The sequence below is a fragment of the Mirounga leonina genome, unplaced genomic scaffold (genome assembly GCF_011800145.1).
Source record: "Mirounga leonina isolate KUSES-001 unplaced genomic scaffold, KU_Mleo_1.0 Mir_180, whole genome shotgun sequence".
NCBI classification, from domain to species: domain Eukaryota; kingdom Metazoa; phylum Chordata; class Mammalia; order Carnivora; family Phocidae; genus Mirounga; species Mirounga leonina.
Window position 1 is genome coordinate 36,263,389 of NW_023270469.1, and position 18,927 is coordinate 36,282,315.

General features: G+C 40.2%; 2 protein-coding genes across 2 annotated transcripts in view; one reads left to right on the top strand and one right to left on the bottom strand.

Moving 5' to 3' along the window:
* Nucleotides 1-1,120: 1,120 nt before the first annotated feature.
* ORC6 (origin recognition complex subunit 6) lies at nucleotides 1,121-8,733 on the bottom strand. Its single transcript, XM_035025294.1, has 7 exons — nucleotides 8,239-8,733; nucleotides 6,809-6,938; nucleotides 4,406-4,569; nucleotides 4,097-4,186; nucleotides 2,482-2,594; nucleotides 1,932-2,000; nucleotides 1,121-1,298 (listed from the first exon to the last, which is right to left on the bottom strand). Exons 1-7 carry the CDS (start codon nucleotides 8,301-8,303, stop codon nucleotides 1,171-1,173), a joined length of 759 nt encoding a protein of 252 aa, XP_034881185.1. The 5' UTR covers nucleotides 8,304-8,733; the 3' UTR covers nucleotides 1,121-1,170.
* Nucleotides 8,734-8,761: 28 nt separating this feature from the next.
* Nucleotides 8,762-18,927, top strand: part of VPS35 (VPS35 retromer complex component) — a 32,043-nt gene continuing 21,877 nt past the window's right edge. The window contains exons 1-4 of the mRNA XM_035025295.1: nucleotides 8,762-8,864; nucleotides 15,787-15,885; nucleotides 17,133-17,229; nucleotides 18,669-18,792. Coding sequence (XP_034881186.1) covers nucleotides 8,862-8,864; nucleotides 15,787-15,885; nucleotides 17,133-17,229; nucleotides 18,669-18,792 — 323 coding nt within the window. The 5' untranslated portion in view covers nucleotides 8,762-8,861. The remainder of the gene's footprint in view (nucleotides 8,865-15,786; nucleotides 15,886-17,132; nucleotides 17,230-18,668; nucleotides 18,793-18,927) is intronic.

Here is an 18,927-nt window from a genome sequence, read left to right on the forward strand (position 1 = left end):
GAAGAGAAATCACTCTTTCAGCACTCCAGGCCTATGCAGCAGGTATTATGCCTTACTTATAGCAGATAAAATGCAACCACTAGTATTACTGATACCATTCTGAAGGTTTTTAAAATTTGGGTGTAGTCTCTTTATTACATTCTTTATGGAAATATTTAATTAGACTATGTATTCTTAATTTTAGTTAAAATCATGCCTGGCATGATGCCTCAGAGCCCCTAGCAACTTATCTTCCACAAAGGCCCTTTCCTATAGTTTTAAAACAAGGAGTATTTAATAAGGTTACATTCTTCAGCATGTGGATTTCAAAGAAAATAACCCTCAGTCCATCTGACTTTTTAATATGCTGCTAGTGTGTAATTCATTACGTGAGACATTTATATGTAAATTTCTCTCTATATTCTAACATTTGCTAAGTACTTACTTATACCAGGTACTGTGCTAAATGTTTTACATGTATCAACTCAGTCATACCTCCAAATTATTCTATGAAGTAGACACCATTCTGAGTCCTACTTATAGATAGATGAGGCATAAAGAAGTTAACTAATTTGCTCAAGGTCTGACAAGTAGTAAGTGGTTGAGCAGGGTCTTAAACCCAGAAGTCTGATTTGAGAGTGAGTTTGTGGTCTGGTGAGCAGTATGGTTCAGCATATGGCTTTTTTCTACTAGAGTAGACAGTTTTTGGCATAGCAATGACTCCCAAACTGATGACAAGGGCAACCTGAATGCATATAAAAATAACATTTATTAACTTAGGCTGTACCATACACTGATTTAGTCAAACCATGAAACTTACATAAAAACCCAAGTAAAATCCTTAAGACTCCATTCAACCTGAATTTTATATTCTGGATAGGACAGGAAACTATCTTTTGCTTAAAACGAAAGAGCAAAATGGCTTCAATTCCATTTTGTAGGAATGCATACCTGTGGGGAGCCAAGGCCATGCCAACCAGGCACTGTGCCTGACCTAATGAATTTGTTGCCCATGTCACCAGCCAGCCTGCCGCCAAGAGCTCAGCTGCAGTGCTCGCCTCTTTGCTATTAAGGCAACAGCCTTAGGATCCTTGTTATAAAAGTTCAAACAAAATTCCCAAGCTCTCACATCTTCATTGAGGTGGCAGATGTACTGTTGGTTTGCAACCCAAGGTAGTCTAGAAGCTGCAATCACTCTGTTGTAGCCTTTTGTGCTTTGGCAGCATTTTCCAAAATTTTCCTTTTCCATTCTTCATAATCCTGTGTCAGATCGTCATCTTCTTGCAGTTTATGTGAGCTTTCTACTACCTTTTCTGTTTCTGTAAGAGAAAATTTTCAAAAGTGTTTCAAAATTCTTATGCTGACAAGTAAACAAGTAAACTTGTTTGAAGGATCTAATTAGTTAATTAAAAATAGGGACTATCATGCTGAAATGAAAAGTGGAAATAGCAGCTAACACATCAGTTTTTTGCTCTTATACCCCAAGCACTCCACAACGTCCTGTAAGTAGTTAGCATTTATCAAGCACTTATCCTGTGCTTCGAGGCACTGTACCAATCACTTCAATAGCATCATCTCATTCAACCCTCACCACAATTCTATGAAGTGGGTGCTAATATTAATCACAACTTTATAGATTAGGAAATGAGGCTTACAGAAATTAAGTGACTTTCCTAAGTTATGGAGCCAGTGGGTGGTAAAGTAGGATTTGAACCTAAGCAGTCTGGCTTTAGATGTGTTCTTATAGTATTTCTTTTTTCTTACATAGTATTTCTGTTAACTTCTGTAAATGACTGCTTGGAAAACTGGTCTTATCAAATGATTGTCTTGATTTATTTAAAACCTGACTCTTGTCAGGCAAGTAGCACAGGACTAGTCACTGCAGGAAACCCACTGTACACCTAATCCCATTGCACTAATTTCAAAGTCTGTCCAGTGTTAGTACGCCTTACCCTTTGCTAGAGGTTCAGCCATTGTCTTCTTTTTCTTCTGTGGTGGAGCAGCTGAATCTCCAGCCTCTCCTTAAGGAAAAAAACATGTGTCATCAGGGCTAAATTTTCTCCTATTCTCAATTTTTGTAGTTGGGTTTATTTTGGATCACCAAAAAAAAAAAAAAAAAAAATTAGACACCTTGACTGACCAAATACAAGGATAAGGAGAAGGCAAATGATCTTGCCCTTCTCTTCCTTGGTTTCTCTTGTCAGACTTAAGAATCTTTTCTATTCTAGTTTATGTATATGGAGGCTGGCATTTAACATTGGAGCATGTTAACAGAGAATCTGTTTTTTCAGGCATGGAGTCATACAGTCACAGGTGTTTTAAAGGTTATTAAGCTACTTTACTTGAAAAACAAAAAAATCTCTCACTAAAAACTTACCTGGTCTTACATTAAATACAGAATTCAGAAAGCGGCCATTTTGCAAGTTTGAAAATATTAAGACTTTTACCAGCTGGCTTACATTTTCAGATGACACATTCTTGAAATATGGAATGAATACTCACTATCAGCCTGCTGCCCAATCTTCTCTAATTGTTTACATAGTCGATCAAATATGGCTTTTTTTACACCAGATGTAGCTACCATTTTATTTTTATCCACCTTTAGCTTTAGAATCCTACAAAAGAATTTGACAAATTACTGTTTTTAAGACCAATATAGTTATCTTCTCTGGCCAACCAAATTATTAACTTACTTCCTTTCCACCCATGCTTTATGAAGAGTTCCCAACTGTTTAGTTTCCCCTTTATTCCAAACATATATTATTAGCTATAACTATGTAAACTTGTCTTTTAAAGCTATTTAGTTTATTGGACTGAGTCAAAATATACATGAGATCTGCTATGTAATGAAAGGGGCGCATAGAAGACATTTCTCTTGAAGCTCTAGTGCTTCATGCCTCAAATAATTCTTTCTTAGTGAATCTCAGATGTTAATGATTTGCTGAACTACTTACCACTCCATAACAACTACTAATGAAATATACAAAACAGACTTCTTATTTAGGATAATAGATCAAGTCAAACCTTTCTTTGCTCAGTGTAATTTGGTTTCAAAAGTGGGGTTACTTGTCAATATTGTTTTTTCCAATAGCAGCCATACTCCTTCTCTATATACACATATCTTTGTTGAATCAAAGGGACATTTTCTATGAATGCCAATTAATCGCTCCTAAGTATGTGGCTAATAGAGCTAAACAACCAAAATTAGAGGCTGGGTAGTAATAAACCCAGTCTTTAAGGGCCAACTACATTTTATTTTCTTTTTTTAGAGATTTTATTTATTTATTTGACAGAGAGAGAGACAGCACAAACAGGGGGGAGCAGCAAGCAGAGGGAGAGGGAGAAGCAGGCTCCCTGCGGAGCAGGGAGCCGGATGTGGGGCTCAATCCCAGGACCCTGGAATCGTGACCTGAGCTGAAGGCAGATGCTTAATTCTCTGAGCCTCCCAGGCACCCCCACCTTTTATTTTATTAAGGAGTTTTCCAGCAAGATAAAACAAGACAACTTTAGAAAAAAATAACAATTATTAATAATTCCAAGGTAACATTTCGGTATGCACAAAGATAACCCCAAATTTTAAGATCCAGATGTAAATATTTATCATTGGTGTTTTGTAAATTATTTGAAAAAACAGTTGCAATCAGTACTTTAAAAAAATGTATGACTGGAAAACTCACAAACCACAGTTTCAATGACAGATTTCATCACTTAAAAAAGGTGGAGCCTGGGGGTGCTTGGCTGGCTCAGATGAAGAGCATGTGACTCTTGATCTTGGGGTTGTGAGTTCGAGCCTTACGTTGGGTGTATAGATTACTAAAGAAAATAAAAAACTTAAAACAAAACAAAACAAAACAAAAAAGGTGGACCCTGAAAACAGAATACCCTGCTTATATATATAGCTGCCATTTGGCAAGTAGACTTCTGGCAATAGGGGTTCCAAATTGTCAGCTATATTGTGGGATAAACAGAACCTGGTCACTCGGCCACTATTTCTAACATTATTTATATGGGAAAACATGCTCTGAGTTGAAATAAACTGTAATTAGAAGCCCTCTTTGGGAATGGGAAATCTATTTGTAAATTGTGGACTTTCCTCAAGGTTAAAAGGCACACTTACTTGCATGCTGACAGTAATGCAGCAGTGGTGAAAAGTGGCCTGGATAAGTCGAGATCCAACTGCTGTGTTTGTGGAAGACTGGATTCATAGCTAAGGGAAAGCGGTATTTGCAGAATTATTTGTTAAAAAATATTATTTCAAAGAGACTGAAAATGTAAATCAGAATTTGTAAGCTATTTAAATGTACAAGATAATGCATTATGTCACCTTACCATATTAGTTATTTTTTAAGACTGAAAACAGGACATTAGATAATTCTGCTTTATGTATCAGTATAAATTTTCAATTAAGGTTCTTTATGCTTCATACCTTTGCAATATCTTTGAAGCCATGTTCACTGCTTCTGTACAGCTAAACTGTACAGCTAGGTCTCTTATTCCAATATTTGATTTCAGGCCCAGTAAACACTCAAAAGATTTAAGACAGCTCTGATACATCTTCTTGTTCAAACCAGAAAGTTTAATTAAATAAGCCTTTGAAAGAAAAAAATGCACTAATCATAAAAATTATAATCATAATCATTCTATATATTGGTGCCCTTAAACACTTGTTTAGTAAGTCAACTTTTCAAAATTAATTAATTCTGTGGCAAGTGGCTCTACCTAAAAGTTTAGCTTCATTTAGTCAAAAGTCAGTAATCACGTCAGGCAGAGCTGAGCACTGCTCTCAAGGGGCTCACAATAGACAGTCATGCATAAGCACAGATAATTTTTTTTTAAATAAATGTTAATATTTTATTATTATTATTATTTTTATTCTTATGTTAATCCCCATACATTACATCATTAGTTTTAGATGAAGTGTTCCATGATTCATTGTTTGTGCACAACACCCAGTGCTCCATGCAGAATGTGCCCTCCTCAATACCCACCACCAGGCTAACCCATCCTCCCACCCCCCTCCCCTCTAGAACCCTCAGTTTGTTTTTCAGAGTCCATCGTCTCTCATGGTTCGTCTACCCCTCCGATTTCCCCCACTTCATTCTTCCCCTCCCGCTACCTTCTTCTTCTTCTTCTTTTTTTTTTTTCCTTAACATATATTGCATTATTTGTTTCAGAGGTACAGATCTGAGATTCAACAGTCTTGCACAATTCACAGCGCTTACCAGAGCACATACCCTCCCCAGTGTCTATCACCCAGTCACCCCATCCCTCCCACCCCACCTCCCACTCCAGCAACCTTCAGTTTGTTTCCTACAATTAAGAATTCCTATCAGTGAGATCATATGATACATGTCTTTCTCTGTTTGACTTATTTCACTCAACATAATACCCTCCAGTTCCATCCACGTCGTTGCAAATGGCAAGATCTCATTCCTTATGATGGCTGCATAATATTCCATTGTATATATATACAACCTCTTCTTTATCCATTCATCTGTCGATGGACATCTTGGCTCTTTCCACAGTTTGGCTATTGTGGACATTGCTGCTATAAACATCGGGGTGCACGTACCCCTTCGGATCCCTACTTTTGTATCTTTGGGGTAAATACCCAGTAGTGCAATTGCTGGATCATAGGGTAGCTCTATTTTCAACTTTTTGAGGAACCTCCATACAGTTTTCCAGAGTGGCTGCACCAGCTTGCATTCCCACCAACAGTGTAGGAGGGTTCCCCTTTCTCCGCATCCCCGCCAACATCTGTCATTTCCTGACTTGTTAATTTTAGCCATTCTGACTGGTGTGAGGTGGTATCTCATTGAGGTTTTGATTTGGATTTCCTTGATGCCGAGCGATATTGAGCACTTTTTCATGGAGCACAGATAATTTAAAAAACAACAAGTGTTACTATAGCCAAGCTGTGAATAAAAACACAGGAGACACATACATGGTCACCTGTTTTTCAAGGAAAATGCCAATGTGTAATTCACTGGGAAAAGGAAGGAGGGAAGTAGTGGGAGTGGAGGTGGGAAGGATGAGTGTGTGGAGGGGAAAGGGAGAGAGGGAAACTGGGAAACAGGAGGATCAACAACTGAGGGAAAGCAACACTGCCTGGGAGAGTCAAGGAAAGCTTCATAAAGGATATAACAACAAGGCAGAGTCATGTAAGACAAATAGAAGCTTGTCAGAAAAGAAATGCAGATAAAAAAAATGCATTTGCAAAGCTGTAAATCATTAAAGTGAATGGTCTGTTAAGTAAATAGTGTAGCTTGAGGTTAGTGTTCAAGAGAAGCTGGAGAATTTGACAGTAATGGGGAGCCAACCCATTGGGAGCTAACGGTGTTTTTAATACCATCATTATGTGATATGTACTGTTAAGTGTGTTACATATAGTATATGGTTTAATCCTCACAATCTAGTGAAATGCATATTCTTATCCCCACTTTATGAATGAGAAAACGAAGCTCACAGAGCTAGTAACTGGTGGTATTGAAATCTGGTCTCAATATCGAACTCTTCCTGACTCCTAGCTTGTGCGCTCAACCACTGTGATACTAGAAGAAAAACACACATCGGTTTTAAAGCATGCACTTCAGGAGGATGCTAGCAGTGGCATAAAAGATGGTCTTGAGTAAAGAAAGAGGTGGCCAAGAAAACTAGATAGTAAAGGAAATTTTCTGCAACTCGACAAAAATGATTTTAAAGTTCATCTAGAATAATCATATATGACAATAGCCAGGAAAATTCTAAAACACAAAAGTTTTGAGTGTAGTCCAACCAGAAATTAAAATGTTGTAGAGGATTATTTAGACATTCAATGTGACGTACTTACTCTGTCCAAGGGGCACTTCATACAGGCAGCTGCAAGGTCCAGGCACATGACTGCACTGCTGGTTTCTGTGGTATGTGCAGATAGGCCACTACAGTTCACCTGGGACAGTCGCAAGTACTCCTCTGCTTTCCTGGTTATAAAGGCAACATGCTCATTGAACTCTTTTCCAGAAGTTTGTTCAACACTTTGGTAAACAATGAATACAGCAGTGGATTTCATTCTGGGCCTAACTCCTATGCAAGTTTATGTGGGGGTGGGAATGAAAGGTACATCCTTTGGAGTTGTGGGACAATGTTTTCTAAGACAGAACCAGCCCTGACTTCAGACTCCACTGTGCTCAAGTACTTTTAAGCAAAAGTGAGTTCAATTTCTTACAACAAAACACACCTGCTTTCATCCTTCCATTACTGGGACAAACATGAACTTATCAGAGACGCTGGCAGTTACACCAGGGTTCCTTCTTTTTACCCCTTCCTTTAAATCAGTGATACCAAACTTTAATGTACAAGACAATCACCTTGGGGCTTGTGAAAACAGATTGCTGGGTCCTATCCTCAGAGTTTCTGATCAGTAGGCCTGAAGTGGGACCCAAGAATTTGCATTTTTGCATTTTTAACGAGTGCCAAGACGATAGTGATGTTGCTGGTCCAGGAACCCCATTTCGAGAACGGCTGTTCTAAATGATTACGGAGTTCAGGTCTTACTTCAACTCTTTCAACAAGTGCTTTCCTTCCCTTCCCTCACTTAACTGAGCAGCAAGCCATTGGGCCTAGTCTTGCTCTTCACACTTCAGCCACAATAGCTTTATTTCTAACCCTGGATTATGCAAAGGGCTTATGCACAAGCTGTTGTCTCAGTTTGGGCCGCTCTTCCCACATCTTCCCATGGCTGGCACGTTCTATCAGTCGGGTCTCAGCACAAGTGGCAGCCCTTCCGAGGCCTTTCTAAGATTTTTTTTTTTTCAAATTTTTATTTAAATTCTAGTTAGTTAACATGCATCTAGGATGTTGTTGTTTTTAATGACAAGCAGCCGCCAGGGCGCGCTCTGTGCTCCTCCCTCCCTCGACTCGGCACACCACGGTTTCGTTTTCCTCCTAGTTCTCGCCGTCATACAGTGACCTCCAAGGAGGTCTGCACCCCGCCTGTGTGGTTCACCGCTGTAAACAGTCCGTCAGCAAGTACCTGCGGAACGACCAAAGATCGACTTTCCCCGTCCCACCACCGTGCATCCCACAGAGCCAGTTGTTCCCAAGGACGTCTACAATCGCCCCGTCTTGCCAGTTGATATAAGCCCACTGCTGGGAAGTTCTTGAGATAGGGCCTAATGCCACCCGGCTCCAGCGTCCCCCCTCACTCGGCGCCGCCGCCCGACTCGCGGGCCTCGCCTGAGGACAGTCCAAGGCCGCTGAGGTGTACGCCACCAGACCCACCTCAGCACATCTGGCTCGGCAATACCCAAGCGCGCCGCTAAACGCCGGATCAGCCCAGACTCCATGGCGCGGAAGACGACTCGCGCGAGCCGCTGCAACGCGACGAAACCCGCGCGCAAACGCCGCGTCCGCCAGTGAGGGCCAGACCCCACCCCTCTGCTGCATCTGGATTGGTTGGGACGAGAAGTCGCGCTCGCTCCACAAATCAAGCCTCCTCTTCCTTTTGCTCATGCGCACCACCACTGCACACTCCTGGGCCGGTGAACAGTCCTGCTCCCCCTCCTTCCATTTCTCCCGTCTTGACAAATTCCTCAAACGATGCCTTTACTTCCTGCTGGCTCCTTCCTACCACCAAGAGATACCCTGCTACTCTGCACTTTTCTGCCCTCTCACACTGTGGAGAGACTGGCTGGCACCCAGGTCCGTCAGTCCACCGATAAGTGGCAAGAGCCAATAAACACGCGAGACTTGAGTTCCTAGAAGCGGGCCAATCGAGGAGCGGCCTGCGGGGGTCCGAGGGCGGGGCTAAAGAGGGCGGGGTTTGAAGAGGCCGCAGCGTCACCTGACCACGCGAGGCTCCGCGCCGGGTGGGTGCTGCTTGCTGCAGGCTTAGGAGAGTCGCCATGGTGAGTGTTGAGGGGCGGCGAGCCCCGGGCCGATCCCTCTCCCAAGCCCTGCGCTTTCCCACTGCCCTGGAGCGTTACGGGCGGAGTTGGTGCCCCGCAGCCCGATCAGGGCTAAGACCAGCCGGGCTTGGCCTGCGGGTTGAGGACAGGCCGGGGAAGGCCGCAGGCGGGCTGATCCGAGATCGGGGTGGGCGGTGGCTCCTGATAGCGGCGGTTGCCCAGGAATGGGATGGCCTTTCTGAGGGGGTGTCTCGGCCTGTAGGCTCTGAACTCCGTGGAGGCCTGCCGCCGCCTCTGATGGAGTCGGCCACCACCGCGCCTTGAGGGGACGGGTCTGAGAGTCAGGCTGGGTCGGGGGCGTGCGAAGGGCCTGAGACTCGGGGTGGCGTCGGGACCCGCCCAGAGGTTGCTCTCTCGCTGGCGTGCGTTTCCACCTTTGTGCCTGATAGTGCTCTATTGGCCCCACGCCCTTTTCTTGTGCAAGAAATACCTACTGGAGGGTCCAAATGGTGCCCTGCTCTTTTTCGGCCTCATAGCCCCGTTCCATTGCGCTGTTTGTCAGCGAATTCTAGGGACTCGCTTACGTGAATTTCCTGGAAGGACGCATGCTGTCTGATATCCATTAATTCTGATAGAGAGAAAGGAGACTTTTTGTTTCCTTTAATATTTGTTCATTGGACACCCTGGCTCTCTTACATGTCTCCCCATTGATGAAATCCAAGTATTTTATTTGCTGGAAGTAGGCCTTCGTTCTTGTTAGCGCCTCTTCGTGATGGCAGCAAATCGCGGTGTGGCTGTTGGCCAGTAAACTTGAACTTCCTCAAAATGTGAATCCATGTGCCTAGTTTTCACAAAGGCAAGTTGTCACTTGCATTTCATTAGCTTTTGACATAGTCTGCAGTGTATAAATAATGTTTTTGAATGTTGGTGTGCTCTATGGCAATTTTAATTCTCTCATTATTTACTTCATGTAGACAGGTTTCTTTAAATCTGTAAGCCTGGAAACAGGCCTCACTTTAGATGTGTTAATGCCAGAAAGTAGGATTAAATGTTTGACATGTACTACTTTAATATACTGTATTGCCATACAAGATGATTTTGTTTATTTCCCAGAATTTTTACTATTGGGAAGTGATACAAGGACAGTGTAAAAATTTAACTAGGGTTTGTCTGTTTCTCTGCGTTTATGAATTGATATTTACAGTGTTTTATAATGGAAAGCACTTAGTTGGGGATCTGCTATACATCTTGGTTCTGTGCTAGATGAACCAGTTTGGAGCAGTGAGCAGGACACACAGTCTTGTCCTCATGAACATTTTTGAGAAAGGAAACTTGGGTATCAGTCTTGTCACAGTCACTGTTTCTATGACTTGGGCAAGTCATTCAGTCTTGAGTCTCACTTTTGCATCCGAAAGTTTTTTTGTTTTTTAGATTTTATTTATTTTTGCTTCTTTGGCACTTCCCAGTCCTAAAATTCTGGGATCCAATTCAATTCATCAAGCATCTTGTATGCCTTCTAATATCATGGACTGCTGGGCACTAGAAACAAACATAGTCCTTGCTGTCAAATGCTTAAGAGTCTAAGGGGGAGATATGCTTGTGGAACTTAATGTAATACAGTCTGAGGATTGCTTTATTAGCACTGTCAGCTCAGTGTTGTGGGGTCATGGAGGGAGAAAGGGGGCTTGAAAAAGACTACAGAAAGTAACATGTGAACTGATACAGGGAGGAAGATAAGCAGAAATTCTCCAGGTGGAGGGGCGCCTAGGTGGCTCAGTTGTTTAAGCATCTGCCTTTGGCTCAGGTCATGATCTGGGGGTCCTGGGATTGCGCTCTAAGTTGGGCTCCCTGCTCAGTGGAGAGTCTGCTTCTCCCTCTTCCCCTACCCCTGCTTGTGTCGCTCTCTCAAATAAATAAATAAAATTAAAAAAAAAAAATTCTCCAGGTGGAGAAGAAAAAGTGTTGCCAGTAGATGAAGCTGGGAGAAGTGAATATTCACGGTGTGTACCAGCATAGAATTCCTGGGGAAATGTATTGGTAAATGAAGTTGGAGCCAGTTTAGTGTTCAAATTATATGTTCCCAAGCCCTCATCATCCTTAATGCTCCCTACTTCAATTGTAATTTTGTGGCTTACAATTTTAAAAATAGTATTTTCATTAAATGTGATGAAATTCTGTGTCTTTGTGAGATTGGTTATTTTTGTTTTATAGTTGATTTACATTGTGTTGTTAGATTATATCTGCAGCATATCAGTGAAGAGATGGATCAACAAATGAGTTGCTAGGATGGGTGGAGATAATTGTTTGTATCTGAGGGGGCATAATAATAATGGTAACACTTATAAAGTGTTACTAAGTGCTAGGCATGTTCTGAGCTCTATCTGTGTCATTTCGTTTATTCCTCATAAGTACTCTTATTGTCCCTTTTTAATAGAAGAGGAAACGAATGCACATTGTTGGAATGGAGAGTAGTTTTATAACTGATCTGTCCATGATGGATCACTTTCTCTGAACCTTACAATGATACAGACTTAGGAGGACTGTTTGTCCTAGGTCTCAAGCTAAAGTGAGCCTAGTTACAAATGTTAATTTGATCTTGATTCTTTAGTGTTTCCATTTTTCTCTCATCCATGTAACTGATAAGTACAAAGTCATTTGTAAATGGAGAACTACTTCCATAAGTGAGGAGACGTTGATTACCTGGCTTGTGTTTAATGATAGCATGTTCATAACAGTTCTTACTGTTTTTGCTTTATGTGACAATTCCCAGGAAGGACATCAAGACACTCCCTTAGAATAGCCACATAATGGCTACATTTGCATAACTACATTGTCTTGGGAGTGATATCTAAAAATACATTTCTTTATTGGTTAAGCGGCTGCCTTCGGCTTGGGTCATGATCCCAGGGTCCTGGGATCGACTTCCACATCGGGCTCCTTGCTCAGCAGGGAGCCTCCTTCTCCCTCTCTCTCCCTCTGCTTGTGCTCTCTCTGTCAGATAAATAAAAATTTAAAAATAAATAAATAATTAATTAAAATTCATTTCTTTATCATAGCTTTAGTTCTTCATTTGTAGCCTACCTTGTAATAAGTCTGTAATTTTCTATATTTTGTATTTGTTTCTATTTTAAACCCAGTTGATACAAAATAGAGTTCTGCTAAGGTTTTGTTTATAGATCACTGAATCTACTGGATTCTATACAAATATTTTTAGAATTGTTTGCAGTCTCTTTGTTTTTGTTTGTTTGTTTTGTTTTTTAGATTTTATTTATTTATTTGCCAGAGAGAGAGAGAGAGAACACGTGAGCACAAGCAGGGGGAGCTGCAGGCAGAGGGAGAAGTAGGCTCCCCACTGAGCAAGGAGCCCGATGCGGCACTCGATCCCAGGACCCTGGGATCATGACCTGAGCTGAAGGCAGATGCTTAACCAACTGAGCCACCCAGGCATCTCTGTAGTCTCTTTGTAACTACAGTTTTATTTGCTATATTAATGTTATTATACACAATAGCCAAAAGGTGGAAGCAACCCAAGTATCCCATCAATAGAAGAATAGATAAACAAAATATGGTATATAGATATGATGGAATATTATTCAGCCTTAAAAAGAAAGGAAATTCTGACAAATGCTACAACATGGATAAACCTTGAAGACATTATGCTAAGTTGAAATGGCCAGATACAAAAGAGTATGATTCTACTTGTATGAGGTACCTAGAGAAGTCAGACTCATAGAGACAGACTCATAGAGAAAGTTGCCTGGGGTAGCAGTAGATAATGGCTGGTTATTGTTTTATGGGTATAGAGTTTCCTTTGGGAACGATGAAAGAATACTTGGAGATGGATGGTGGTGATGACCGTACAACAATGTGAATGTACTTAATGCCACTGAACTGCACATTTAAAAATGGTTAAAATGGGGCACCTGGGTGGCTCAGTCGTTAAGCATCTGCCTTCGGCTCAGGTAATGATCCCAGGGTCCTGGGATTGAGCCCTGCATCAGGCTCCCTGCTCAGCTGGAAGCCTGCTTCTCCCTCTCCCACTCCCCCTGCTTCTGTTCCCTCTGTCTTTGTCAAATAAATAAAAATCTTTAAAAAAATAAAAATAAAAAATGGTTAAAATGGCAAATTATATGTTACATATATTTTACCACAATAATTATAAAAATTTCCTGATTTATCTCTAAGTTGGTCATCTGAACTTAATGAAATCCATTGATTCTAATAATTGTTAAATCTATTGCATCTAGAGATAAAAAGCCAAAAAAATCCAAGCCATAGCTTGGTGTCACTGAAGTTCTCAGAGGACTAGCCCAGGATGGGTAGTGAATTTCATTAAGTCAGAATCCTCAGATGCTGGTGTTGTCTTTGCCTCTGAAACCAACATTTTACACTTGATAGTTCTGCTGTATAAATTAAGGTTCCCTTTAAGTTTAGTTTAAAAGTCATAACTTTTTCTTTGAAATTTGTATATGTTTGTGAAGAAGCGTGGTCATAGGGAAGCACAGGTTACTAGATTTGCTATAGGAAAAAAATAGAGATGCTTGGCATTTCGTATTATTAATTTTTTTCTCTTTCCAAAGTTAGACCAAGAAGTTTTCCATTTTTATAAGTGATTCTAATTAAAAAATGGGTTTTATGTGGTTTTTGTTAATCTCAAATTCAGTGCTGTTTTGTCTTAGATAATAAAACAGACCAGATTTAACTTTTAGGTTTATGGGTAAGTCTTTGCCTTCCTCCTTTCCATTTCATTGTATAAGAGGCATTTTACCTTTAAACATTTTTTTAAGTTGAAATTCATATAACGTAAGATTAGCCATTTTATTTATTTATTTATTTATTTATTTATTTATTTATTTATTTATTTTAGAGGAGGTAGAGAATATTGGGGGAGGGGCAGAGGGGAAGAGAGAATCTTCAAGCAGACTCCCCGCTGATCATGGAGCTCAACTCAGGGCTTGATCCCAGGACCCTGATATCATGACCTGAACTGAAGTCAAGAGCTGGCTGCTCAACCGTCTGAGCCACCCAGGCGCCCAAGATTAACCATTTTTTTTTTTTTTTTTTAAGATTTATTTATTTGACAGAGAGAGAGACCGCGAGAGCAGGAACACAAGCAGGGGGAGTGGGAGAGGGAGAAGCAGGCTTCCTGCGGAGCAGGGAGCCCGATGCGGGGCTCAATCCCAGGACCCCGGGATCATGACCTGAGCCGAAGGCAGACGCTTAACGACTGAGCCACCCAGGCGCCCCCCAAGATTAACCATTTTAAAGTGAACAATTCAGTGGCATTTAATACATTTGCAGTGTTATACAACCACCATTTCTGTCCAGTTCCAAAACATTTTTATCACTTCCAAAGGAAAACTTGTATTCATTAAGTAGTTATTCCCCCATTCTCTCTTCTGGTAACCACAAGTCTGCTTTCTGTTTCTATGGATAATTTGCCTGTTCTGGATATTTCATATGGACTCATACAATACATGGTCTTTTGTGTCTGGTTTCTTTCACTTAGCATAATGTTTTTTAGTTTCATTCACATCACATATATCACTACTTTGTTCCTTTTTATGATTGAATAATATTCCAGTATACGTATTTATATATGTGTATACCACAAGTTAGCCATTCATCTGTTGATTCTTTTTTTTAAGATTTTATTTATTTATTTGAGAGTGAGAGAGAATGAGTGGGGGGAGGGACAGAGAGAAGCAGACTCCCTGCTGAGCAGGGAGCCTGATGCGGGGCTTGATCCCTGAGGTCATGACCTGAACTAAAGGTAGATACTTAACTGATTGAGCCACCCAGGAACCCCCATCTGTTGATTCTTTAGCCATTTTTTATTAAATATATAACCTAAACATTCTAAAACCAGCTCATTCGTTCATACAGTGATCATGTGTCAGGCAATGTGTTGGGTCCCGAGGACATCAAAATGACCATTATTTATAATTACAATATAATGCATACTGCAGTAGAGGTGTAAACACAGTGTTTATACATGTGAAGGATGGAGTGGTTAATTCTGTTTGACCAGTAGATCTAATTAATTTTGCAAGCAGGGTTTTGTTGATAACAAAGGGAGGCGTATCTAGATATATTTTGTCCATTACAGCTGTAGATTTTTCTATTTGAAATGATAAGGTAGGTACTTGAGGAGAGTACTCCTTATGGTCTACTATCAGTCACTAATAATAATTTCAGCTATTTTATTTCTAAGTTCTTTAGTCTTTTGTGGCATATTGCCTGAGAAGGTCATTGTTTGATAAACTGGTTTCTTGATCTAAGACTAGACTAAAATGCAGATGAAAAGTAGTATAGAGGAGAAAAAGGCTTTTAGAGATTTGGGTGAGACTATACATATCATAAGGATTAGATTGGTTATATGGCTATATTCTGTTGTTGGATTCAGACTAACACCACATGTTTTTTTAGGCCAACCTGCTACAAGAATGTTGAGTCATTTTCTGAGAGAGTAGAGATTCTCTACCCATTACTGTTCCCTTTCAGCATTATTTTTTTTTAAAATATTTTATTTATTTATTTGAGAGAGAGAGAGAATGAGAGACAGAGAGCATGAGAGGGAGGAGGGTCAGAGGGAGAAGCAGATTCCCCGCCAAGCAGGGAGCCCAATGCAGGACTCGATCCCAGGACTCCAGGATCATGACCTGAGCCGAAGGCAGTCGCTTAACGAACTGAGCCACCCAGGCGCCCCCCTTTCAGCATTATTATGCTATTAATTTGGGTGACTGGGTATGGCTCTCGGTTCAATAGTTGTCAAAAATAGATAAATAGGTTTGAGATCTAGAACTGGAATGAGCCTTTTATGAAAGCCTTGGAAAAGGGCTATGGCTAGAACTACAGAAATAACAGATTTTTTAGAAGAGAGTGCTAATGAGACATTAATGAAGTATTTTTTATTTTTCAGCCTACAACACAGCAGTCACCTCAGGATGAGCAGGAAAAGCTCTTGGATGAAGCCATACAGGCTGTGAAGGTCCAGTCATTCCAAATGAAGAGATGCCTGGTAAGAATGTCAGTATGGGAGGCAAAATTGCCGTCTGTATGTTTTGTAAGGTTGTATAGTACCACTGCTTCTGCTGAATGTAATCTTCAGTGTCTTCTGGCATACATCTTCCATCTCACCTCCCTCAAGCACTGCATGGAACAATTCCAGCAGAGAGCGCTGTTTACTTGCATTTACATTTATGATTTGGGATTGTCTTCCCTATCAGAATGGAAGCTTCCCGAGGACAAGAGACCACCCTACCTTTTATCATGATACCAATATCTGACCTTAGTTACTAGTCTCATTGGTTCTGTACCTCAAACCTGAGGAGTACTTGACATAATAAATGTGCTTAATAAATATTTGTTGAACGGATATATTTAAATGCTTTCATTTTGGATTATTCATCTTTTTTTCCTATCTTGAACAAGTCTTTTGTTTCCATTCTGAATAGATACATATTTTTTGCAGCAACCAGCTGGAAAATTACACTTACACCAATTTCTGTGTTTCATGTTCTGAAAGACAGGGTAGGAAGTAATCTATTTAGAAACTATAGATTCTCTGCATTAAAATTTAAGAAATGGAACCAAATAGGCTGGTACTTCAAGTTATAAGTTGCTCTGATGATGATATCTTACCTTTGTAAATTCCCTTCTCACAATTTCTAAATGCTGTTTTAACCGTTTATATGTATTGTATTTTTTCCTTGCAAAAAAAAAAAAATGTCTTGGAATGGAGAAAATGGGTGGGTATGGAGCTTGATTATTGCTTGCTTCTGTCTCTTTCTGAGTATGAGTATTGTTTCCTGTATTTAAAGGCATTGTCTGCATGTATGTGTTGAGTGGGACTCATGGGCATTGTGCAGAGGAAAGCATACTTAAGGGATGGTCATTTCAGACATCTCTGTCTTTATGACAAAGCCATTGTCAGGATAGTAGCTTGCTTTAAAAGAATTACTATGCCAGCTCTCCTGATTGCAGGTAAATGTGAATTAATGGAGCTACTTTTATAGTCACTAGAAGTTGGAAAGATTAGAGTTATGCCAGGAAGTTTATAGTCCTAGTTAAATAAGACTTACTAAGCTTTGCAGTCCAGGTGAGGAACCATGAATCTTTTTATTTCAGTAGAGAGAAGGCAAGGTGAAACTAAACCTGATTGTTATGTAATTAAAATAATTTAAGTGCTATATACTGTGTAACAAATCCAAGTTAAATGTTTATTTAAATTAAACATTCCCATCAATTCTCTTGGTATTTCTGTAGGACAAAAACAAGCTTATGGATGCTCTGAAACATGCTTCTAATATGCTTGGTGAACTCCGGACTTCTATGTTATCACCAAAGAGCTACTATGAACTTTGTATCTTTTGAATGTTGAAGACCATTCTGATCATACTTTTTTTTTTTTTTTAAGATTTTATTTATTTATTTGAGACAGAGAGAATGAGAGAGAGAGAGCACATGAGAGGGGGGAGGGTCAGAGGGAGAAGCAGGCTCCCTGCCGAGCAGAGAGCCCGATGCGGGACTCGATCCAGGGACTCCAGGATCATGACCTGAGCCGAAGGCAGTCGCTTAACCAACTGAGCCACCCAGGCACCCCATACTTTTTTCTTGATAAGGCCATATTTTGTTTTTTTCTTATTAAGTTTTTCTGGCATTACATTATTTTTCTTTGTCTTAACCAAATAGTACTCCTCCATGTAAATTTTGTGAGAAAAAGAAAAACTTAGTATCAGAAACCCTCTTTCTATGCTTAAACTTCTTTGTTGCTATATTTCAATTTTTATTCCCTTCATGAAGGATATTGAGGCTATTAGGCAGTTGGTTCTTTAATGCTTAGATTTTGTCATGCAGGACTCTGAAGTGAAAATGAATTCAATGATTTGCCATTTCAAAACCTCTAGTAGTCTGATGGGCAATCCTTATTTTTACTGCTTTGCTTTACCAGACATCTTTTTTTTTTTTTTTTAAGATTTTATTTATTTATTTGAGAGAGAGAATGAGATAGAGAGAGCATGAGAGGGGGAGGATCAGAGGGAGAAGCAGACTCCCCACTGAGCAGGGAGCCCAATGTGGCACTCAATCCCGGGACTCCAGGATCATGACCTGAGCCGAAGGCAGTTGCTTAACCAACTGAGCCACCCAGGTGCCCCGCTTTACCAGACATCTTTAAAAACTCTTAACTTTATTTTTTTTAGCATTTTATTTTATTTTTTTTAAAGATTTTATTTATTTATCAGAGAGAGAGAGAGACAGAGGCAGGCAGAGGGAGAAGCAGGCTCCTTGCTCAGCAAGGAGCCCAATGTGGGACTCGATCCCAGGACCCTGGGATCATGACCTGAGCCAAAGGCAGACGCTTAACCGACTGAGCCACCCAGGCATCCCTAGCATTTTATTTTATTTCATTTATTTAAGTTTTTATTAGAATCACGTGGTGTTCATCACAAGAGCCCTCCTTAATCCCCATCACCTATATAATCCATTCCCCTACCCACCTCCCCTCTGGTAACCATCAGTTTGTTCTCTTAATTAAGAGTCTCTTTCTTTCTTGGTTTGTCTGTCTCTCTTTTTTTTTCTCTTTGCTCATTTGTTTTGTTTCTTAAATTCTACATATAAGTGAATAAAAACCCTTATTTTAAAATAAGGAAAGCCCAACTGAAATTCCGTCTTCATTTAAACATGTTCTCTTAAAGGACTAACGTTTAAGGTATCTGCCTGATAGTTTAATGACTCCAGCAAGTTCCAGAGTATTGCTTAGGTTGGCTTAGATTTATTTGAGTCCTTAATCATAATTAAAAGATATGGCTATTTCTGATGAACTACACTACTTGGAAGTCTACCTGACAGATGAATTTGCTAAAGGAAGAAAAGTGGCAGATCTCTATGAACTTGTACAGTATGCTGGAAACATTATCCCAAGGCTGTAAGTAATTGAGAATCTGAGGGTTTTTATATCTGCATTTTCCACTTTGATTTTTAAAAACCAATATTAAGGTTATTTAATTTCTTGACAAATTGAAATTAACATTTTGGTAGATATTCTGGATTTTTAAGTTTT